Here is a 20625-nt window from a genome sequence, read left to right as displayed (position 1 = left end):
GAGAGCCACACTTTTCTACTTTCTTGAAACTTGTCACATTTGTCATTTCCTCTCCCAACATGCATTACTCTTTTCTCCTCCTCTTCCTGATGAGCTCCTGTCCACTCCTCCACCCCGTCCCCTCACCCCTCACCCCTCCTTAATCCTTCCTTTCCTTTGTTTCTGTGAGCTACTATATTAAAAATCCTCTGGAGAGTTGGACGCTGGACGTAGTGCATGAAGCTTGTTGAAAACATTCAGCGTTAAGCTGTTGACTCACATAATGGCATATCTGAAGGGGCATTAGGCCAGCCAAGAAGTACACAGCAATTACATGTTTGTCAGCTCCCGCTGGGAGGTGTGTGTGTGTGTGTGCTATGGTGAAAGATTGTCCCCACATTATAGCCCTGCTTTACTGACTACCTGTCAGCACATGAAGCAAGAGGGAGGCTCCCTCTCCCTCCGTGTGTATGTGTGTGTGTGTGTGTGTGTGTGTGTTTGTGCACACATGTTAATGATCACCTGCCCAAACTTGAGAGGATAATGAGACGAGAGCAGCCTCTGCAGCAGGCCTCTGCTTCGTCTTTCTTCTCCTCTTTCTCATGTCCCTATCACTCCTCCTCTTCCTAAGCCGTTCCTCCTCTTCACTGTCTTTATTCCTGATTAGCAGACGGTCCCCTGGTGGCCGCCTGTATGTTGGCCAGTTCTCTTCACTCTGAAAGACCACTACTCTTGGCTTAAGTACTGCATTCCACTTAATCTTTATCATTCATCATTTCAGAGATGCTGCCAGTTGCCTATGTTTGAATGTTTTTTGAGTGGCCTCAGGAGAGTGTTGATCTCAAAACAGCTGTTCACTCGTTCAACTGGAGGGTGGTTCTTCTTCTCAGTCTTTCAGTTGTCAGACACGCACATGCACTCATGCACCATGAACCCTTCCCGGGCCCACCGTGACCCCTGACAGGATGGTGTATTCCTGCAGAGCCACTTCTAGACCTGTGCTGCAGCCGCCAACCTCTGTTGTATGAATGGGCCGGGGCTGTAGAGTTCTTGATTTATGTTTCAGTTAGTCGTGCTCGTAAGAAGATGTTGTCACAATGTTTACTCCTGAAATGGAGCTTGGGGAATCTGTGTTTGAAGATGCTGTTTGTTTTATGGTTTGTTTGACCGTAGACTGGAGTTAATAGAGGACAGTTGTGAGTGACTGGAATGGATGTTTTTCAGATGTGTCACAGTTGTGGTGTTGAGAGGAGAGGCCTAGCCAAGGTGCAGGCCCCAGAGAATGTGTCTAAATTAAATGGGTATATTGTGTATATATAGAATGTATGACCAAGTAAGTCCTGCATGTAGATACTTTATGTGTTTGTCTCCATATTTATATTGAGATGAAAACATGGGCTTAACAAGCCGCTGCGCTATCCGTGGTTCTGACATGCAGCGGAGTTGTGTCCCCTCAGTAACGTGGGCTGGAACACGACCCTGGTGCCAGGTACAGTACACATGTTTGCCATGGCATGCTGTCAAATATACATTTTAACAAGTAGAGAAAGTACAAGACAGGCTGAGTGCAGGCCATCACTGTCTGCCCACACGCTGCTGTGTCACTGACTTTTCTTTTTGTCCAAAGCCCGAACCCGACCCGACCAATTAGTATAAATTGTCGGCCCGAACCCGGGCCGTCGGGTCGGGCTCGGGCTGAAACTGAGAACTGTAGTGACAATAGCCTGCAGTGCTACTGTGCTGTACGCCACAGCCCTTTTTTAATTGACGTGCCTCTAAGAATAGGAGGTCTTGTGTCAGGCCAGACCAGACTTGTTACTGAGCTTTATTCACAGGGCCAGGCCAGCTTGGTTTTGGCTCAACTGAATCTGGTGCAGCCAGTCAATTTTAGTATGGCCTTGTCCAAGTCCCTTGAGGTTGCACCTCCTGCCAGGAAGTCCACATATAACTCCTTTAACTAGCAGTATAAATCTAGTATCTTCTCTTTGGTGCAACAACTCGCCATCCACTACTGTTTTACTTTGCTTTTTCATTATTTGTCACTGTTTTGTTACACCCATGCTCATTCATACACCAGACAATATTTACACCTTGAGGTCGGTCAGTACAACTTATCTGATTTAAATGCCTTGCTCAAGAGCTTGTTAACAGCTTGTTGCTGAGTCACAGTCCAACTTGTCCATTGTTGCACTGGCTCTTTCCCTCTAGAGTTTCCTCTTTTTAATAAGTTTGATATATCCTTAGTCTGACGGGTTTACAAGGTTATTGTTGATTACTTTAGAGTTTTTAAAGAAGGTAATAAATGACACTAAACGTGTTTGTCATTTCAGCGAAGCTCAGCAATGTCACCAACACCTTGTTTCCACCTATGTCAGTCGTGTCGGTCTTGTTTCTGTCCTGTGAGCTCACCTCACTGCATGTCTCTGCATGCATCGTGCCTGTTAAAGCGCCTATTAGAGAGGCAGGGTTGAGAAGCTGTAACCAACTTGTGAGAAAACACAGCCTTTGCCATATAAAGACCGACTGTGACTATATAAAGGTGGTGTCGGCCTGGAGACTGTGAGAGGTGCTGAGAATACACGTAGCATGAGATCTAGACAGGTGCGAAGATGTGAGACGGTTTTGACATTTGGTTAGAAGACGTGTTTAACAGTCAGCTCTTGGTCTGAGATGTGTCATTCACTGTCCACGCTCCCAAATATATCTGTTGTACTCATTCTAATAGGGGTGTGTGTGTGTGTGTGTAGCAATCGAAACAACAGCGTCAGTGTGTAGAGTTGCTTCAAGCGTGAGCTCATCAGTGTTAACCAGAGAAAAGGGTGTGTAATCAAGAAAACACACACACCCACACACAAGAACACACTGCTGACGTCATGTAGAGAATGCAAGGCAGTTGAGCAGTAAAATAATGTTTGACCTGGCTCATTTTTTCCAGGTGTGCAAGGACACACCCTTATCGCTCTCGCTCTCCTGTGTGTGAGTGTGTGTGTCTCTATGCATTGAGAAATTGGGTGTGGAAATAACTGGTGTATACGCATACTTGTAGTTTTTTTTCCCGTGTGTGTGTGTGTGTGAGAGAACACAGTTATATTCTGTTGTTTCAAGTCTACCTGTGTGATCAGTTTACAGTCGAACTGAAATCACAGCACAGTGATTGTCTTATGTGTAGTGATTTGTCAGACAGTTTCAGGTAACACTTTACAATAAGGGTCCCTTAATTAGTACATTATTAAGCATTAATATATAAACTAATGTGTTAATTAATGCTGAGTAATGCATACATAATGATAACCAATTACATTATTCAACTTTTAAATGTATTTACTAACTTTAAGTAGTAAACATTAATTAACTGCTTACTAATAGGCTACATTAATTAATGTGTTTCCTAATCCTAAGTAATACATAATAATCATTGTTAATGTATTAATTAATGCTTAATAATGTACTAACTAACGTTAATTAAGGGACCCTTATTGTAAAGTGTTACCCAGTTTCATGGGTGTAAGATCTGTATTTATTTGTAGCAGACTGTTTACATGTAGTGTTTAATGAGCTCACTCACTATTTCAAACTTGTTCTGTTGTTGTTGTGACAACAGAAACGGAAACCATGTAAATCAGAAGGGCTTTACTGTGAATTCAGCTGCATTAAACGCTGTATGTGAGCAGAGAGAGCAACAGAGAGACAGAACAGTTGGCACCAGGCAGAATGCAAATAGTCTGACACAATGCAGCCATGTACAAGGTTTTGACACAGTATAGTGTCTGTGTGTGTGTGTGTGTGTGTGTGTGTGTATTCCTGTCCACGGCCTTATTCAGACCTGGCATCTTCATCTTCATCCATCTTGCTTCTTGCTTTTGGCGTTTTAAAGATGCCGCCGGGTTTCCCCTCCTTTTCAACTAATGATATCTGCCCGACTCTTGACCTTTGACCCTGTAGGCTCAGTAAGAGATCAGAGTTGAAAGACTGTCGGGGTCACCCTCGCTCCGGCACAGGTACTAGAAGATGGATCAAACAGCTGACCCCAATAGACCCCATTAGCCTCCCGCTCTTCCACACTGTGGCAGAGAGGCGGCAGTAAAGCAGTGAGGGGACTGTTGTATATCTGCCATGGACGGGGGGAATGTTACAACTTAACCACTTCCAGACATACTCCCCGCTCCTCCAGGACACAAACAACAAAGATCTCAGAGCCGTCAGCTCACACCCCTGTGTTGTCCCTTTCAAAAGAGACTCATTATCACCATCTTTCCTGCTGCTTTGACGATTCTCCATCAACACAGTGATAGATGAAGGAAAAATGAAAGGACTGTGTTGAAACCAATTATGGCAACTTGGAAATGAAGTGATAACTGTTCCAAATGGAGACCATTGAAATGTTTTTTTCCCCCCACACATTCTGGAGATGAGCTCATCAAAAGTTCACTCATCACTCAAGCCACAGTTGGTATGTGAAAACTGTCATGTAGAAATACGCCCTTAGTCTCATCCTGCTACACATGCTGTAATACACAACGTTAAGCACTTGTAGCTATTGGGTTTAAACAAAGCAGGTGTTATAATATAAATGTGTGTGTGTGCACAAAAAACACACCTCGGTTTACTCACAGTTTACATGTTAATCCTATTCCAGGGGTTTTGGGGCATTCGTTTTCAAATGTGTGTAAAATTTTTCCAAAAGCAGCTTTAAAATGCATCAACATGATTATGTTTAAAGGTTAAACAGTGACAGACCTGAAATCAGACTAGGGTTGTAGTTGATGCATGCAACAGAAATCACGGAGAGGATGTTCCTCACTGTGGCGTCGGTTATGTAATGGATACGAGAGGATAAGAGCACGGGCTTCATGCCCAAAATCTAAACCTTCTTAACACTCACATCCAGCTTTTCTCTCCTCTGTACCACACGGCATTTAGCTTGTTATCTCTGTCCTCAGCTCATGTCAGAAATCCTCTCATCTCATCTGATCTGTGTAGCCAACACAGAGCAGCCACATGGACAGGTTTAACAGGCTTCACTCAGGCTCATTCATCCTGTTTGCTCGCTGCCATCGGGAATCAGGGTCAGTTCACTACTAATTCGATTAAGTCACGGAGTAGATTACCTTCAGAATTAAAGGTGGGGCTCCACTGACATCAAGGACATGAACTGACAAACTATATGGGAATGGCTAGTGTGACGTCACGAGTCACTTCCGTGTCCAACTCCTGCTGCGAAGCAATGCATGTTCTTCATTGCTGTCCCCCCAAAACACACACACACGCACGCACACACACACACACACATTCATAAGTTACATAGAGACGTTATACAGTATGAGGTAACGTTTAGCGCTAGCTACTAACTAACGTTTACCTCCGTGACTGGACCACCGGACCAACGCGATCCACTGGTCTCTGCCTCCTCCGGTAGTATTTACACATGTATACGGTCGCATTGTTTACGTTGTGTGTTTTAATTAATCCTGTAACATTAACACATCACGGTGACCGCGGTGACGGACTGTATAAAAGAGAGGGACGAGATTAACTTTACAGCTGTTTCCCTCGTCCCCACAGTGACTCCCGACACTTAAACCTGAGCTGCTTCTCTACTGAAAAACTCTGACAAGTCAAACTTTAGGATGTGTTAGGACTAATTAATCTGTCTAACCATCTATGACACCTGAAACGGTAAACACAGCTGATCGATCGAAATAAATCACCGAGTGAATTCACTTTCAGTCATTGAAAACAGCTGGTTCTTGAATGTAACTCGGTCAAAGTCAGACGTAACCTCAAGATTAGGTTAGGTTATACATGATGTACACGCTGACAAAGTTAGACATATGTGCTCGGAGAAAATCACTTTGTTACTTTCGTCCCACGTTACGTTCATATTTCTCTTTTTTCTTTTTTTTTTCTTTTTTACGGTAAAAAAAAAAAGATATATATATGCTATATTGTGCATTGAATTCATATACATGAATATATGTTTATTTATTCATAAATGAAAACTCCCGCTGTGTTTTTGACCCGGCTCTGCCTGTTGTTTCTATACTGATCCTGCGATTGGACACGGAAGTGATGTTTTAGAATGTGATGACGTAGCCACTAGCCATTCTAAATCTGGATTTTAAACAACTCGTAGCCTCACCCCTCACTAAATAATACTGAGGGCAAATGTTTAATATTTCAGTTTCATAAACTTTTATCAGCAAGCTGTTGCTTTGTACAAAGGCAATAATGGTCGGTCCATGATGCCTGTGAATGAACTTGATAATCAAGCCAAAGGCAGTTGGTTTATGTCACATATAGCTATCACCTAATGTTGACAGCCCTGCCACCAACTCACAGATATCACACGGATATCAACTCACTTATGTCAGTCTGCATGCTTGGTGCAGAGAGAAACATGTTTATCTCCTCCAGCGTCCTGATTGGTTGAGTGCCTAATCTACCTGAGCAGTGTACAGGCCTGTGCCAGTTAAGCACATGGCGGCACCACACCTTGCTGTCCCCGAGTGTCGTAAGGCAGCCAGAGGCATGGTATAGGTTCCTGAACCGAATTCAGCAGAGCAGAAGTTTTCTTTTCTCTTTTCTTCCCACTGTTGCAGACCCAGAACAGCCAGTTTGACAGCCCTCTCTTGGCAGAGCAAAGGGCTAGTTCAAGCTTCGATAAGGGCAGGCTGGAGTGTCCTTGAGCAAGGCTCAGTGCAAGAGGTCTGAGTGTGAACACAGGGCACAGAAGAGAATAATCTATAGTATGTTACGTTACACAAGATGTACAGTTGTCAGGCTCTTTGCGAGTCTCTGCCTGTCGCTGTCAGCCCTCCCAGTGGCAGTGGTCCTGCTGGAACATGGCTGCCTTTTATAGGTTTAATGAAGCAACTCTCTGACACAGTTCAAGTTGCACAACTTGCTTTTCAAATTCAGTTTTCCCACCAAGCAGAAACCGTCATTGTTCCCCAGAGCATAGACCCGATGTGCTATACTGGCATCTACATTAACAACATGAGCAAAAACTGTAGATAAATTAACAGGTTGTTTGTGCTTAGACTGTGATCTGGTCTGTGTGCATGAAGATAAAATCACACAAATATTGACTTAACATCCTGATAAGAAAAGGCACAGTCGGTATAAGACAATGAGAGATTGGCTCATCCTGTCTTTTGAAAACTAATTTTACCTTTTTAAATTATATTTCTTTTTTTTAGACTTCATAACGCATAGATATTCATATTCATTTGTGAGGTGGTTGCAAAGACCTGCTCTCTAGAGGTAAGTCCTGAAGCCCCTTTGCTGAAAACCAGGAAGAAAAAGTAAAAAAAAGAAAAAAGAATTTGAAATAAATTAAATTTAATGAAACACATGATGTTGTGTTATGAACAACATAAAATAAAGCTGTTGGCTCCAGTGACAGTGATGAATACATCTTCACACTGATTGTCTGCTCTGTGCTAAAGTAAGCTGGAACTTCCTGTCATTGCAGTGCCACTTCCTGCTGCATTGTCCTTAACTCTGTGTGTGTGTGTGTGTGTGTGTGTGTGTGTGGGGGGGGGGGGGTAGAGGGTGCATTGTCTTCCTGCCCCCACCCCCATCCTGCCCCCCTAACTTGTCTGTTTGTTTATGTGATATGTACCCCCTACCCCCCGCCCCCTCTGCTGTCCCAGTCCAGTCTCAGGGGGCTCTGTATATATATAATTGTGTGTGTGTGTATATGTGTGTTGGGGGAGTTGGGGGTTGGTATTGGGCAGTCTAGGGGAGGGTCACAGAGAGAGAGAGCGGTCCAAGGGAGAGCACAGGGGCTGAAGGGTGCTATTATCCAGCAGGCTCAATGGGAGCTTTGTGCCGGTGGCCACAGTGGGACGGTGGGGAGAGGGGCAGGGCAGCAAGCAGCACCCAGTCATAATGTTTTTGAAGGCACCGTGCAGGAGAAAAGGAGGAAGTGTAACAGTGAATTGGATCATTCCTCTTCCTACCTCACATCTCTCAGTTTCGGCAGAGACACGTTCCTTGAAGTATTCCTATGTCCTTTTCATATCAGATACTGAGAGGGAAGTGGTTTTCAGTCTCAGTTTACATCCTGGATGATGAATTGGTTCAAATGACTCCAACACTTAGGCAAATAACATTTTTAAAACTCGGGTTGTATTTCTTGCTAAGTCTTAATTTCCAAAATTCCCAAAAATTGTAACAAAGCCCATTTCATATTTCCCTGACCCTGAGGTGACGTCTACACAGTATTAGTCCTGTCTCACCAGCAACAACAGTCAGATGTTTCTAATTTACAAAGACACACAACTGAGAAAGTCAACAAGTTACGAAGGTAACAACCGACTGTTTCATAGACTTGATATTTCAGCAGAAACACATGTAAGACTGGTGTTGTAAGAAAGACAGTAGCACCACCACACCTTGACAACACATAACTTTGAACTTTTTTTCGTTTCTCAGCTGTGTTTGTGCCGTGTAAACTAGCGAACTTTGCTCTCCTCCCTCCTTTTTCCGCTTTCTCTCACAGACAGCGACATTCCATCTCAAAACAACGTTTAGATTTCAGCTGTATTTCATATTTGATTGAAACCTGCACAGCGATCCCTGACATTGACTCCCAAGTGGTGGCAGCCTCACTGACAGTGTGCAGGCCGGACTCTCAGCGTGTATTTTGGTCACTTGGCATTTAAGGTCTTTTCCCTTAAATTATGTAACACAAGCGAGGGGAAAATGTCTTGCGAGTATTTTTGACACGTCGACTGATGATGTGCCATAGTTGAGATTTTTGGAGAGTGGCATGACAAAGCTCAGAGCAAACAAGCCAACCTCTCCCCAGTCCACCGTGCCTACCTCAGTGCCATGAGCTCCTTTAAAATGAAATGATTCAAAACACATTTCTGAAGAATGTCGGCTAACCAGAAGCACAAAGACATAGATTCCAACCAGCTATTGATGTGTGTGATTTGTGCTGGTATGTGTCTTCTCCCAGATGTGTGTGCGTTTGTGATTTGGTACACCATTCTGATATTTAATTACATATATCACAGATGCTGCCTGGTGTGAGACTGTTTTCTTTTTGGGGGGAAAAGGCATGGAGCTGAAGTATGAGCACATGAGTCAAGATAGTTGTTGTTGCCACATTTTCATCTTGGTGACACATCGTTGAAATACTGTAGTACCTCAATATCAATAGTAGTTCTTATGTCCAGGGATTGGTATTGTACTATAACATCTGTCTCCTCCCCTTTTCTTGTGCTACTTCCCGTCATATCAAAGCAACTCCCTGGCCTCCTTCCTGTCCATTGAATTTCATTTTCAGTTCAAAGTAGTTTATTATCATAAAAACTGAAAAAGCATTCTTGCTCGGGCTCTGGATAATCACCGTTTGTGTCCTGTTTCTGTGCTCTCGTGCAGACATTCACGGCATGGTGTAACTCCCACCTGCGGAAGGCCGGCACGCAGATCGAAAACATAGAAGAGGACTTCAGGGATGGACTCAAACTCATGCTGCTGCTGGAGGTCATCTCAGGTAACTATGTGAACAACCTCAAAGCACCAGAGTGGATAGAGAATTTGGCGCATTCGAGACACACATACTGTATATTTACACACACACACACACATTCATTAGTCACAGAGCAGTGACCTGGTTTTCAAGCTGATCTGTCAGACCATAAAAATGTTTTCAGATGATAAAGATGCATGTAATCTCTGTCTTATCCAGGGTGTGGTCACTCAGTTTCCAGCCTTAGTTTTTTATCACAAGCTTTAACAACACACTAGTCGCCCTGCTGGAGGCGTGTCACTGTGTTCATAGTGTATTATCTCTAGGGGTCTCTTGTTGGAGATTGAAGCAGGGAAGCTTCTCCTGTTGGCACAGTAGATAAACATTTGAACTGCTGTCATCCCATAATGAAATTTGGACCTGCATGCAGCTTCCTTTTTCACATTCACTTCATTTTTTTCTGCTGTGAGCGATGCTAATGTCACTGCTGTAACTTAAACCATCCTGACTGAATGTTGTTCTGCTGAGCCTGTGGAAACTGCAGGAGCTAACACACTCACTGTGTGTGTGTGTGTGTTCGTGTGTGTGTTCGTGTTCGTCCATCCCCAGGCGAGCGGTTACCCAAGCCTGAGCGAGGCAAGATGAGGGTCCATAAGATCAACAATGTGAACAAAGCCCTGGACTTCATTGCCAGCAAGGGCGTGAAGCTGGTTTCTATTGGAGCAGAGGGTAAGCATTTATTTGTGCATGCACACAAACACATCCAGTTCATGTGTGATGTGCTAAAATGAAATGAGTGAAATTGAAACCCCTGATCATGAACTTCTAAAACCTAGAAACGGCACTAACTACCACAAAAAGTCCCTTCTCACTGTGGAAACCACCGTCTCATTGACCCGTCTTCAACCTTCACATCAACACAAAATTAAAAAAGGAACTTAAGTTTTCAGTCATTTTGATATTTAAAGAGGAACTGTGCAAGATTTTCACCTCAGCTCTGCTACATTATTACCTTAATTAAACAGCTTCAGAGTAATTGTGATGGTTAAATAAATTACATGTAACTTGTTACGAGGGAGAATGAAGGCTCTCTGCCTTTCACGTAGCATCTCTTGGCCGAAAACCAACCTTGCAAGATCAGTGCCACGACCCGGTGTCCCAGCTCTCGTCTCGGCCACACAGCGACACAAACACAACCCATAAACCCATAATCTCTTGTTTATGACAAATTAGACTACACAAATATAAACATTGTATATGATATATAACCTTATCTATCACTCCATGGTATGGAGTATGGGTATCACTCCATCATTCTCACCGGCTTTGTTGAAAAGAAATGCACATGGGCGGGAGGAGGGTTAGCAAAACAGCGGAAAAGTTCCCCTTTGTTTGTTTGTTTGTTTTTTTTTCTACCATTTTCTGTTGTTTTATAGCTGCACAGCAAGCTGAAGCTAGAGTAGCATTTCATTAAAGTCAGAACAGTAGGAGAGCAGTTACTTGTTTGTTGAGCAAGGGGGAGTTTTACCTCTCTAGAATAACCTGAGAGTGAAAAGTGTTTGAATGTTCACAAGTCATTTTGAAATTAACATGAACTGTGTGCAGGAAGTATGAGCTTTTAATTTCTCACAGTAAAAATCCACATCTGCAGTAACATTTCCTCATATCTACCTAAAGTTTCTTAACTGTTCAGCACATTTATTTGACACTGGTGTTTGAGTACTCTTACTCACACTCTGGGTGGAGTACAGAGGACAGTGACCTTTCTCCTACTCTATCAGGACAAACATGACATTCCTGCAGCATGGCATTGCTGAGGCTGACGACCACTGAACACAAAATTGCTCAAAATACTGCAGCCCCCCACACACTCACACATTGTTTCTGGCCTTACGTGAAAGCAGCCCACTGAAGGTCATCAGCTGGAAACTGACAGAGAAACTGAGGGACAGTAGTGACTAGATGAGAGAGGACGGCGTCCTACACTTTCCCCGTCAGAGAATGTGTAACACCGACACATCACCAGACATTTGTCCTGAGGACCTTTAGTCTCTAAGTTATTACACAACAATTTACAATATAAATAAAGGGAGGCATTCATGTTTGTCCACAGAGCAGTGTTGTATTAGTGTTTTAAAGCAACACTTTTCTTTGTGTAAGTTAAAATGCTATCAATAATCTGATGACACACTAAAATGTAAGTCTATTCTCATATGGTCCTGAGAAAAGTCTGACCAATCATTTCATTTGGTCTGAAATTTGAAAGGATTGGCTGAGCAGCCTGAACGTACTTAACGCAACTGCTCGTGCACTCCTCTCCACCCCTGACCAGGAAGAACGCTTTTGGAAATAAACTGTTTTGTAAAATAGACCGACAAATCCAGGGCCGCAGCTCCCACCTCCAGCCGCTCCCACACAGAAATCAGTTGGCTAAAGGAAGACTATTTTTTGAAAAAGCCACCACCAAGAGAGAACTTGATGCGGCAAGAGCCAAAACTCGAGCCAACGTTGCTCTGCTTTCAAGCGATGGTGGAGACTGATGCAGCTTCATCCGGTCGCAGAGTTTCTGCTAGATATGGTTTCTGCTGTTGTGATATGTCAGTCATGTACATATATTTTCGACCCAAACCAGTGCATCCGGTCAGGTTGGTCGGGCCGGCCCATTGAGAACTTACTCTGACTGTAACATTATCTTCCTTGTACGTTTCCATTTACCAGTAACGTTACTATCTATTATAAAACTCAGCACTGACCCCGTTTACTGTAAGTCTTAAAACTCAAGGGCTGTGTTTGACTGTGTTGGTTGTACAGTAACCTCTGAATCAGACTCATGACTCCTTCTTGTTTCACTTGCTTTCCTCCTATGTTTACTGTTACCTTGCCAACGCGCGCAAGAGGAAGAGTTGGGTGGGACTTTGGACGGAGGAGGAGTTGTTGATTTTTTCTGAGTGCTGTGTGAAATGCCAGGATAAGTAAGAGTTGCTTTAACACGTGTCACATATTAAAGCAAGTACAAATGAATGAAGCCAAGTGTGAGCAGATAGACGTTAGATTAAACATGGAGAATGTTAGAATGAGAGCAATGTGGTTGAGATTCACAGCTGACAGCCGACAAGTGAAAGTATGAAATGACTAATGGTCTCAGTATGTGTTTGAACTATGAGTGGAATCTGACCATCTACATGCCTGTGTACGAACGTATCATTGCACATACCTTACTGTCCCGTCCTTATGCATTGTCGTGTGTTCATTAACCCACCAGATACTGAGGATTGTGGTGGGAAACTCTAAGATAATACCGTACAGTTTTTCAGTACTTGCAATCACCAGCTGACTGTGTTGTATCTACCCAAGATGTAATTTATTCTACAGGAGAAATCATTGTTAAAGATTCACACTTTCCCAGCCAATGCTGGAGCCTCATCGGCCGTGGGACATTAAGTGCAGTTGTGTGGGTGTGTTGGCATTATTAAATGGAAGAGCAGATGTAAGATTGTAAAAACAGCAGTGATAGACAAGACGTGTGGTCAGCGACACAAGATGAAATAAAGAGTCAGGTGATTGACTGAGACTTTTTATCTGTTGTAGAAATTGTGGATGGAAACGCCAAGATGACCCTGGGAATGATCTGGACCATCATCCTCCGCTTCGCCATCCAGGACATCTCTGTAGAAGGTACGACTCCCTCAGGAGTTATTTGCATAAATGCTGCTAACACCAGCTACAGCTGAGTAGAGCGGTGCTTGCTAAAGGGCACTCTGGCAGTCAAAATATATATATATATATTTTTTCACCAGCTGTTAAAAACACAAGAACAGTGAATTTAGATTGAGGTGAAATAGAACATCAGTAAATCCCCATCCTCAGTTTCCCGACAGCGAGCTAATCGATCAGTTGATAAATCCTTTCAGCATTAATCAGTCGGAAATTCCAAACACTTACTGAAATTCTATACTTCACCACTTCCTGTGTTTTCGTCTTGGCATTGATTTTGCATTCGAGCTGTAATGAGTCTGTGGTGGTTAATTAAATCTGTCTGATTTGAATTAACTCCGGTGGGTGGGGACCACTACAAGGAGTTTTTGCTCTCCCTAGTAACTGATACTTTTTGATGTTTGTTCAAGCAACACAACAAAAACATCCTCAGTATTCTGACTCCAGTGACTGACAGAGTTTATATTTAGCACAGTCATGAAAGGCACTGCATTGTCTGTCTGTCTGCTCGTGCGCTGTTAATGGGATCAAACGGCAAAAGCTTGAGTCGATGTAAAGAGTCATGTCTTGAGTGTGTTCAGACTAATGTAGACCTCCTGTTCTCCTCACTGCCACTGCTCCTGTCTTATGTTTCTTCTCCTCCACTTCTTCCCTGCAGAGACCTCTGCAAAGGAGGGTCTTCTCCTGTGGTGCCAGAGGAAGACCGCTCCCTACAAGAATGTCAATGTGCAGAACTTCCACATTAGGTAACACACAGCAACCACACACACACACACATGCACATGTACCAAGATTGGATCGATCAGTCTTGTAAGGGTCATTGGTGTTAATGGATCGAAGCTGTTGACGATCAATACTGCACAGTGATGAGAAGTTTGTTTTACATGTTTGTGATCAGCCCGGACTTTGTGATGATGATAGAGCTCGACAACTTGACTTCTCAGTATTCAATTTTTTTTTTTTAAATACTGATGCTGTGGTCTATTAAATATATAATCAAGAATACACCCAGGAGCTCCGCTGTCATGGTGCACCTCGGCTTATTGTATATTAGTAAATATGTTTGGGTTATTTGTGTTTATCTACTGGTATACTGTAGATGGGTGTTGCTCAGTGAAATGTCAATTATTTACTTCTGCAGTGTAGAGAAACCACTGCAATTGTGTAGAAATGCCACCCCCTGTTGGAGAAACTGGAACGTGTTTTACTGTTGAGAAAAGTAGAAAAAAGACACTGATCACGTTATTGTCAGCATTGTAGCTGTTGCCTTCTGATTCTTATGTGAGAAGTAAATTTGTGGTACATTTGTAGATGCATGTTTTACAGCACACACAGAGATCAAGGTCTGTGTAAAACTTTGTCATTGTCAGGGTAAACTTGGTCTCAATGTCTTTGCACCAGTTTTCGATTGAAATTTCTCATTGGCTGTTTTCTAGGTCAGGATTTTAACTCAGTGGAGGTACTGAATCTTTCAGTTATGGTTTTAGTTACTAAATAGTTTATATTTTGATTCAAATTCAGTTAAGGTACTAGCAGCGAAGACAGAGGCTTGTATATCGTATAACAGACGGCACTACGAATCACATTCAAAATGTATCTGTGTCATGTTAGTCACTGCTGCACCTTACACTCAGCTTATCTGTTCTCTGTTCTGTCCAACAGCTGGAAGGATGGTCTCGCCTTCAACGCTCTGATCCACAGACACAGACCTGATCTGATCGATTACGACAGCCTCAGAAAGGTATTCAGGCTCACACACGGTCACTACGCCTATACTCATGAGTAACATTAAAACATTAGCATCTGTCTAATGTAATTGAAACAAACTTTTAGTAGTTTTTTATTCATTTAAAAAAAACATTGAGCATGTCAATACTAAGAAACCCGAATCTAAACTTAACCGTCTCAGTAAGAAAGTTTCTCTTCTTCTTGTGCTGTGATTGGTTGTTTAGGACGACCCAGTGACCAATCTTAATAACGCCTTTGAGGTGGCTGAGAAGCACCTGGACATTCCCAAGATGTTGGACGCAGAAGGTAAGCCTGACCCGTGCTGTCGACCAGCTGTGTATCTGTCAGTGATATTATGTGTATGAACTGTAATCCATCATCCTGTATGACAAGGCTCATCAGTGACTGGCTGGGTTTACATGCACACAACAAGGTGACTGGTTCCTGTTATGTGCATAAGCAGCAGTCTGATGAAAATACTCGAGATATTTCATGAGTTTACTGCTCCTGAATGTTTTCTCATTGATGTTTGACACAGCGCTGATTAGCAGCTGTGGTTAAGATGGTTCTGTGTGCAGGTCCCAGGGCTTTCTGATGCACCTGTCCTCCTGAAAATCCCTGGCAGTATAATGTGACTGTAAAGGTATATTCAGACCTAAAAACATCATTAAATCCAGGTGTTGTAGTGTGCATTGTTAAAAGTGGACAGAATGAAACGCCTACAAACTCTAGTAAAGATACATCTATGTTCTGAACACAGCACATTGACCGTGTCTCTGACAGTAGCTGTCCTCTGACCGGGAGGATGGTCTCAATCATTCTTCTCACTGAGTTGAATTATTGTCTCGCCTCCATTACAGTCACACTGTTGATGTGCATGTAAATGTGGCTGCTGAAATCCATGGCTGAACCTGTTACTGTGCATAAGCTGTTACTGCTGTTTCAGGATCAGTGGAGCCTCCGTCCCGTCCCTTCATGTCATTGTCTCCTTTGTCTCCTTTAATGCTTTGGATTTTCAAGTACATGTCTTGATGTATGTCTGTGTGTGTGTGGGGCAGACCAGTATTAGCACTATGTAGTCATTTGTTCATCATCAGACTTTACATTTGTAAATATGCATGCGTTTCCCTCAGTCAAGGGTGTTGCTCTGACGTCTCCCAGTGTTTGGAAACGAGCACAAAGATATTTTAAAGCATTTAAAATAGAAAGTGAAAATCTAAAATGATGAGATACACATAATATACACACATAATGCCCTGTTTATTTTCATTTTTTTATGTAGCTTTGATTTGCAGGGGAATGTCACTTCACTGCTTGAGTGTTTTAATAGGTGAATGTATGGGTCTGACCCTGGTGTGTACAGTGTTGTTGACTCTGTATGTCTGTACTCCCTGTCTCCTTGTCCTGAATGGCTGTTCATAACTACAGCAGCTTGTTACATGTGTCTTGTGTTTGCCAGCCTGTGTAATATGAGTGTATGTCCCTACATGTTTATAATCACATGTCCTCTGTCTTGCCTGTATATATATATATATGTGTGTGTGTCTTCATAACCATGGTCTCCCCTCCCCCACCCCGCCTTGTAGACATTGTGAACACTGCTCGTCCAGATGAGAAAGCCATAATGACTTATGTGTCCAGTTTCTACCATGCCTTCTCTGGAGCACAGAAGGTACCCCCTGACTCCTCGACTCGACCTTTGACCTCCCGTTACTAACAAAGTGCTGCTTCCTGTCCAGCATGGCCTCACTTCTCTCAACAGCGCTGTTAAGACCTGGGTTTTCAACAAAGACACTGGACTCGTTGGGACACAAACGCACACACTACAACACAAACAGCAACAGTATGGATGTAGCTTTGCTGGCAAAAGCAGTAACTATGTGGTCCTGTGATGTGTTGTTAGAGAGTGAGTAAGTCTGACTTGGCTACTGAGGAGTGCAGCTGAGCTCGACCGTACTGCTGTTCTAGAGAAGCAGTGGCTGTCTACTTGTGAGCCCTCAGCCCGTTTGTTGTGTCTATAGATTGTGACAGGTTGTCTTCAGTCCCTTCCTTTCCTTGTCAAGTTTAATTTAGATGCCTGGACAGGTACAAATATTCAGAAATTAACACATGGCAAAGAACAGAGAAGCTGTTATGACATGTTACATTGAGGAGTCAATAATTATGGTACAGATTTTAGCCAAAGATGAAGAGCAGTGTAATTTAAATAGTTAAATACTGTATAAAGAAACAGGTCTGGACCTGTGAAGGCTCAGGTTGAAACTTCTAGACAACTATCCTGTCCTCTCCTGCTCCTCATCCACTCCCCCTGCTTTCAACCTTCCCATCTCTTGTATCTGTCCCTCCCTCTCTGCTTCATCACCTCCTCCCTTATTTTTCCTCCCCTCCCCTCACCCGTCTCCTCTCCCTCAAGGCCTGTGACAGGAAGCCAGTTGATGTGTCTCTTGTTTTGCTCCTCTTCCTCTAATTAATTTTCTGGCTCATTCAGAACTTGTTTGTGTTCCTCTGTAATCTCAGGGGAGAGGTGTGAGACAATTAGACAGATCTAGGCAACGTGTGCGTGCGTGTGGAAACTATTTCCATGTACAACTTGTTTTCCCTCTAATCCTTGAATTATGTATATAAAAGTTTGTGCATAGAAAAAATCTCCAGGCTTACTGCTTTTGCCAGCATCACTATCATCATTACAGAATCACACTTCATCCTGTCCATGAAAAGCATTTTTGGAAAGTTTATTCAACATCTGGTGTTGGTTTTTCATTCAGCTCCTTTGGACAAGTGGGTAAATTCAACTATTTCAAATTTGCGTAACACACTCAATCTGTCAGACCTCTTGCAATTAAATTTTAATTAGGCAATGTATAATATAAACTGAGATAAACCTAGAGCCGGAAGTGGAGTAGTTATTATTTATTTGTGATTATTTAAATGCTTGGAAACAACAAGCTGCATTGTGTTCATTGAGAGGAGGACGCGTCATGTCGTGCTGCCTGATTTGTGGCAGCATCATTTTCGCCTGCTAAATAAACCAAATAAGGGAAAGGCCTACTTCAGAGTTTGAATAAGCTGCTTTGAGTGGATTCACCCTGACACAGATTCAATGAGCTTGATTACAACAGTGGGTGTGTGTATGTGTGTTTGTGTCCCAACCATGACCTCGTGGTTCCTGTGTCCTCATCTCTCTTGGAGAGGACTCTCGTCCTCCTCACATCCCCGTCCCCTAAACAGGGGGGGGCCACTCTCTCCACAACCAACTGTCGCCAGCTCCCTTGGCTCTCTCATCTGTAGGGAGTGAGGACCACATACTGTAGCTTTGGGTAGCTTTGGCTTCACTCTGTCTCCTTCTCTCTCTGTTTCTTGTTCTGTCGACCTCTCTCTGCCCTGCTGGGTGATGCGTAGACATCGTGGGTACGCTGAGGCCGGATGAGAAGGCCATAATGACCTATGTATCCTGCTTCTATCATGCCTTCTCTGGTGCACAGAAGGTGAGCTCCTCACGCTTCATACTCGCATTAACACTTTGCTGAAGCAAACAAAACAAAACAAAACCAAGAGGATTCCCATCAGTCTGTTTTCTGGGTTTACTCCAGACAGAAGATACGTTAAGTGGGAAAGTAAAGATCAGCTGGTATCAGAAAATGGATCGGGTTGGGTTGTTTCCCCAACAACAATTTTTCTGTCTCTTTTTGGATCCAACTGTGAAGTTATTCTCACTGTTAGTTAGTTTTCGGGGCACAGCTAGAGTTGGGAACTATTTACAGATCAGGAGGATCATGATGGGAACAACAAACATTTTCGGAGGCCTCTGTTTCTGAGCTTTGGACATTGAGACTGTTTCTCCAAAAGAGCTCTGTGTTAAGGTCTAGACTTAAATTCCCAAACTGATATCAGTCCTGTGATGGTCTATATAGATATTTGGATATAATGAGTGTCAGAGAGCTCGCTGACTGGATGAAGACCATGCTGTCCCGTACTGGGACTGTTGTTGGTGTTTTTCCAGTTTCTACTGGGATCATGTGTAACTTTGAAGTGCTTCTGATGAATATGTGAGCTCATGACACTCTAAATAAAAATCTTAAATCATTACCTAAAATACATGTACTTACTACAATCTGTATGTTTTCCATGGAAAACAAAATGGGAAGGATTATTACACTGATATGGTTTTGGGAAGCCGGGTCTTCTTTTGGGAAACACTTTTCAATGTCTCTCCTTTTTCTATTCAGCTATTAACATTTCTTAACTCTAAATGTCTGTTTTGATGTATGATATCTATGATATGTATACAGTATATCTGTGCAATGTGTTAGTTTAGACTTAAAATAATATGAGATACAAAATAAGAGACATTTTTATGAAGTAGAAGAAGCAGTTTGTTGTACAGAATATCAACATGTACTGTTTTTTATTTCCAGTGGTACAATAGTGTAATATCCTAGGCAGAGCCACTGATGCGGACTGCAGCGCTACATGAACCTGTAACTAGATGAATGGACTGACTCCTGATTTGTGACAGGAGACGCATGGAGCTTTAAAAACACACACTCTTACTTTGGCACATTGAACTAACCACCAGCAGTTGGAGCATGTTTATATCCGATAGATGCAATGAGTTTTTTGTGTCTTTTTGCACTTTTTATAATTAATAATGTCTGTCTGAACTTGTGTTTACATTTATTCCAATTCACTGCCTGTGTGTGGAGTGTGTATGCACAAATTTGGAGCAAAAGATCTGTTAATAAGATCCCAGGTTGAGCTACTAATAAAAAACAACAGACACCTATTTAATGTTTGGTTTAGTGACTTGAAAGCGCAGCATCGTGTAGCTACAGTGAACGCTCTCTCTAAGCTTTGGGCACAGTGAGTGAACTCTGATGGTACATGATGGAGTCACTGTGAGCGCAACTCATCGCTCTGTCTCCTGATAGGCTGAGACAGCTGCAAACCGCATCTGCAAAGTGCTGGCTGTCAACCAGGAGAACGAGCAGATGATGGAGAACTACGAGAAGCTGGCCAGTGACGTGAGTAACAACACTTTTCAGCCCGTTTACACAGATCAGAGCTCTTCATTTTAGACTCAGTGTTTGATGTTCATGTACCTGCTCTAATGTTACAGATACAGCTCATTTACTTTCCAAACTCTGATAGAGCTTTTATAAATAAAACATATCTTCTAAGTCGACCGCCTGATTATTTGTGCTGACTGGTGTGTCCTTGTTTTCCTTTCTGCCTGCAGCTGCTGGAGTGGATACGTCGGACCATCCCATGGCTGGAGAACAGAACCCAGGAGAAAACCGTCAATGATATGCAGGCCAAACAGGAGGACTTCAGAGACTACCGCTGTGTCCACAAACCACCAAAGGTTTACATTATCTTCACTTAAAGAGAAGTTTACCTCTGCATCCACCTGCTTGTTTCTCTCTAAGAGGTGAGAGGTGTTTGTTTGCTGAATCCTCTCACTAACACCGAGCCGACTCTTCTGTTCCTGCCCCCAGGTCCAAGAGAAATGTCAGCTGGAGATCAGCTTCAACACTCTGCAGACTAAACTGAGACTCAGCAACAGACCTGCCTTCATGCCATCAGAGGGACGCATGGTGTCTGTATGTATTCACACAATTTATACAGAGTAACTCATCATCTCTAACATCTGGAGACATTTGAATTTGATGTTTGTTGCAAACATAAAACTGATCATTTAGAATTTATTTTGTATGTGTGAT

The 20625-nt window shown here is 42.9% G+C and overlaps 1 protein-coding gene across 2 annotated transcripts in view; it reads left to right on the top strand.

Annotated features, from left to right (window-relative positions):
* Positions 1–20625, top strand: part of actn4 (actinin, alpha 4) — a 57234-nt gene that overhangs the window by 26276 nt on the left and 10333 nt on the right. The window contains exons 2-11 of one of the 2 annotated variants that reach the window (XM_083984357.1): positions 9373–9487; positions 10073–10192; positions 13052–13138; positions 13836–13923; positions 14840–14918; positions 15130–15211; positions 18305–18390; positions 19834–19926; positions 20142–20267; positions 20401–20505. In XM_083984357.1, coding sequence (XP_083840483.1) covers positions 9373–9487; positions 10073–10192; positions 13052–13138; positions 13836–13923; positions 14840–14918; positions 15130–15211; positions 18305–18390; positions 19834–19926; positions 20142–20267; positions 20401–20505 — 981 coding nt within the window. Of the gene's footprint in view, positions 1–9372; positions 9488–10072; positions 10193–13051; positions 13139–13835; positions 13924–14839; positions 14919–15129; positions 15212–16491; positions 16578–18304; positions 18391–19833; positions 19927–20141; positions 20268–20400; positions 20506–20625 lie in introns of both variants that reach the window. The other variant, XM_083984356.1, reaches the window with a different exon arrangement.

Source organism: Trachurus trachurus, assembly GCF_905171665.1.
Source record: "Trachurus trachurus genome assembly, chromosome: 13".
Classification (NCBI taxonomy): domain Eukaryota; kingdom Metazoa; phylum Chordata; class Actinopteri; order Carangiformes; family Carangidae; genus Trachurus; species Trachurus trachurus.
This window is presented reverse-complemented; position numbering and strand designations above follow the sequence as displayed.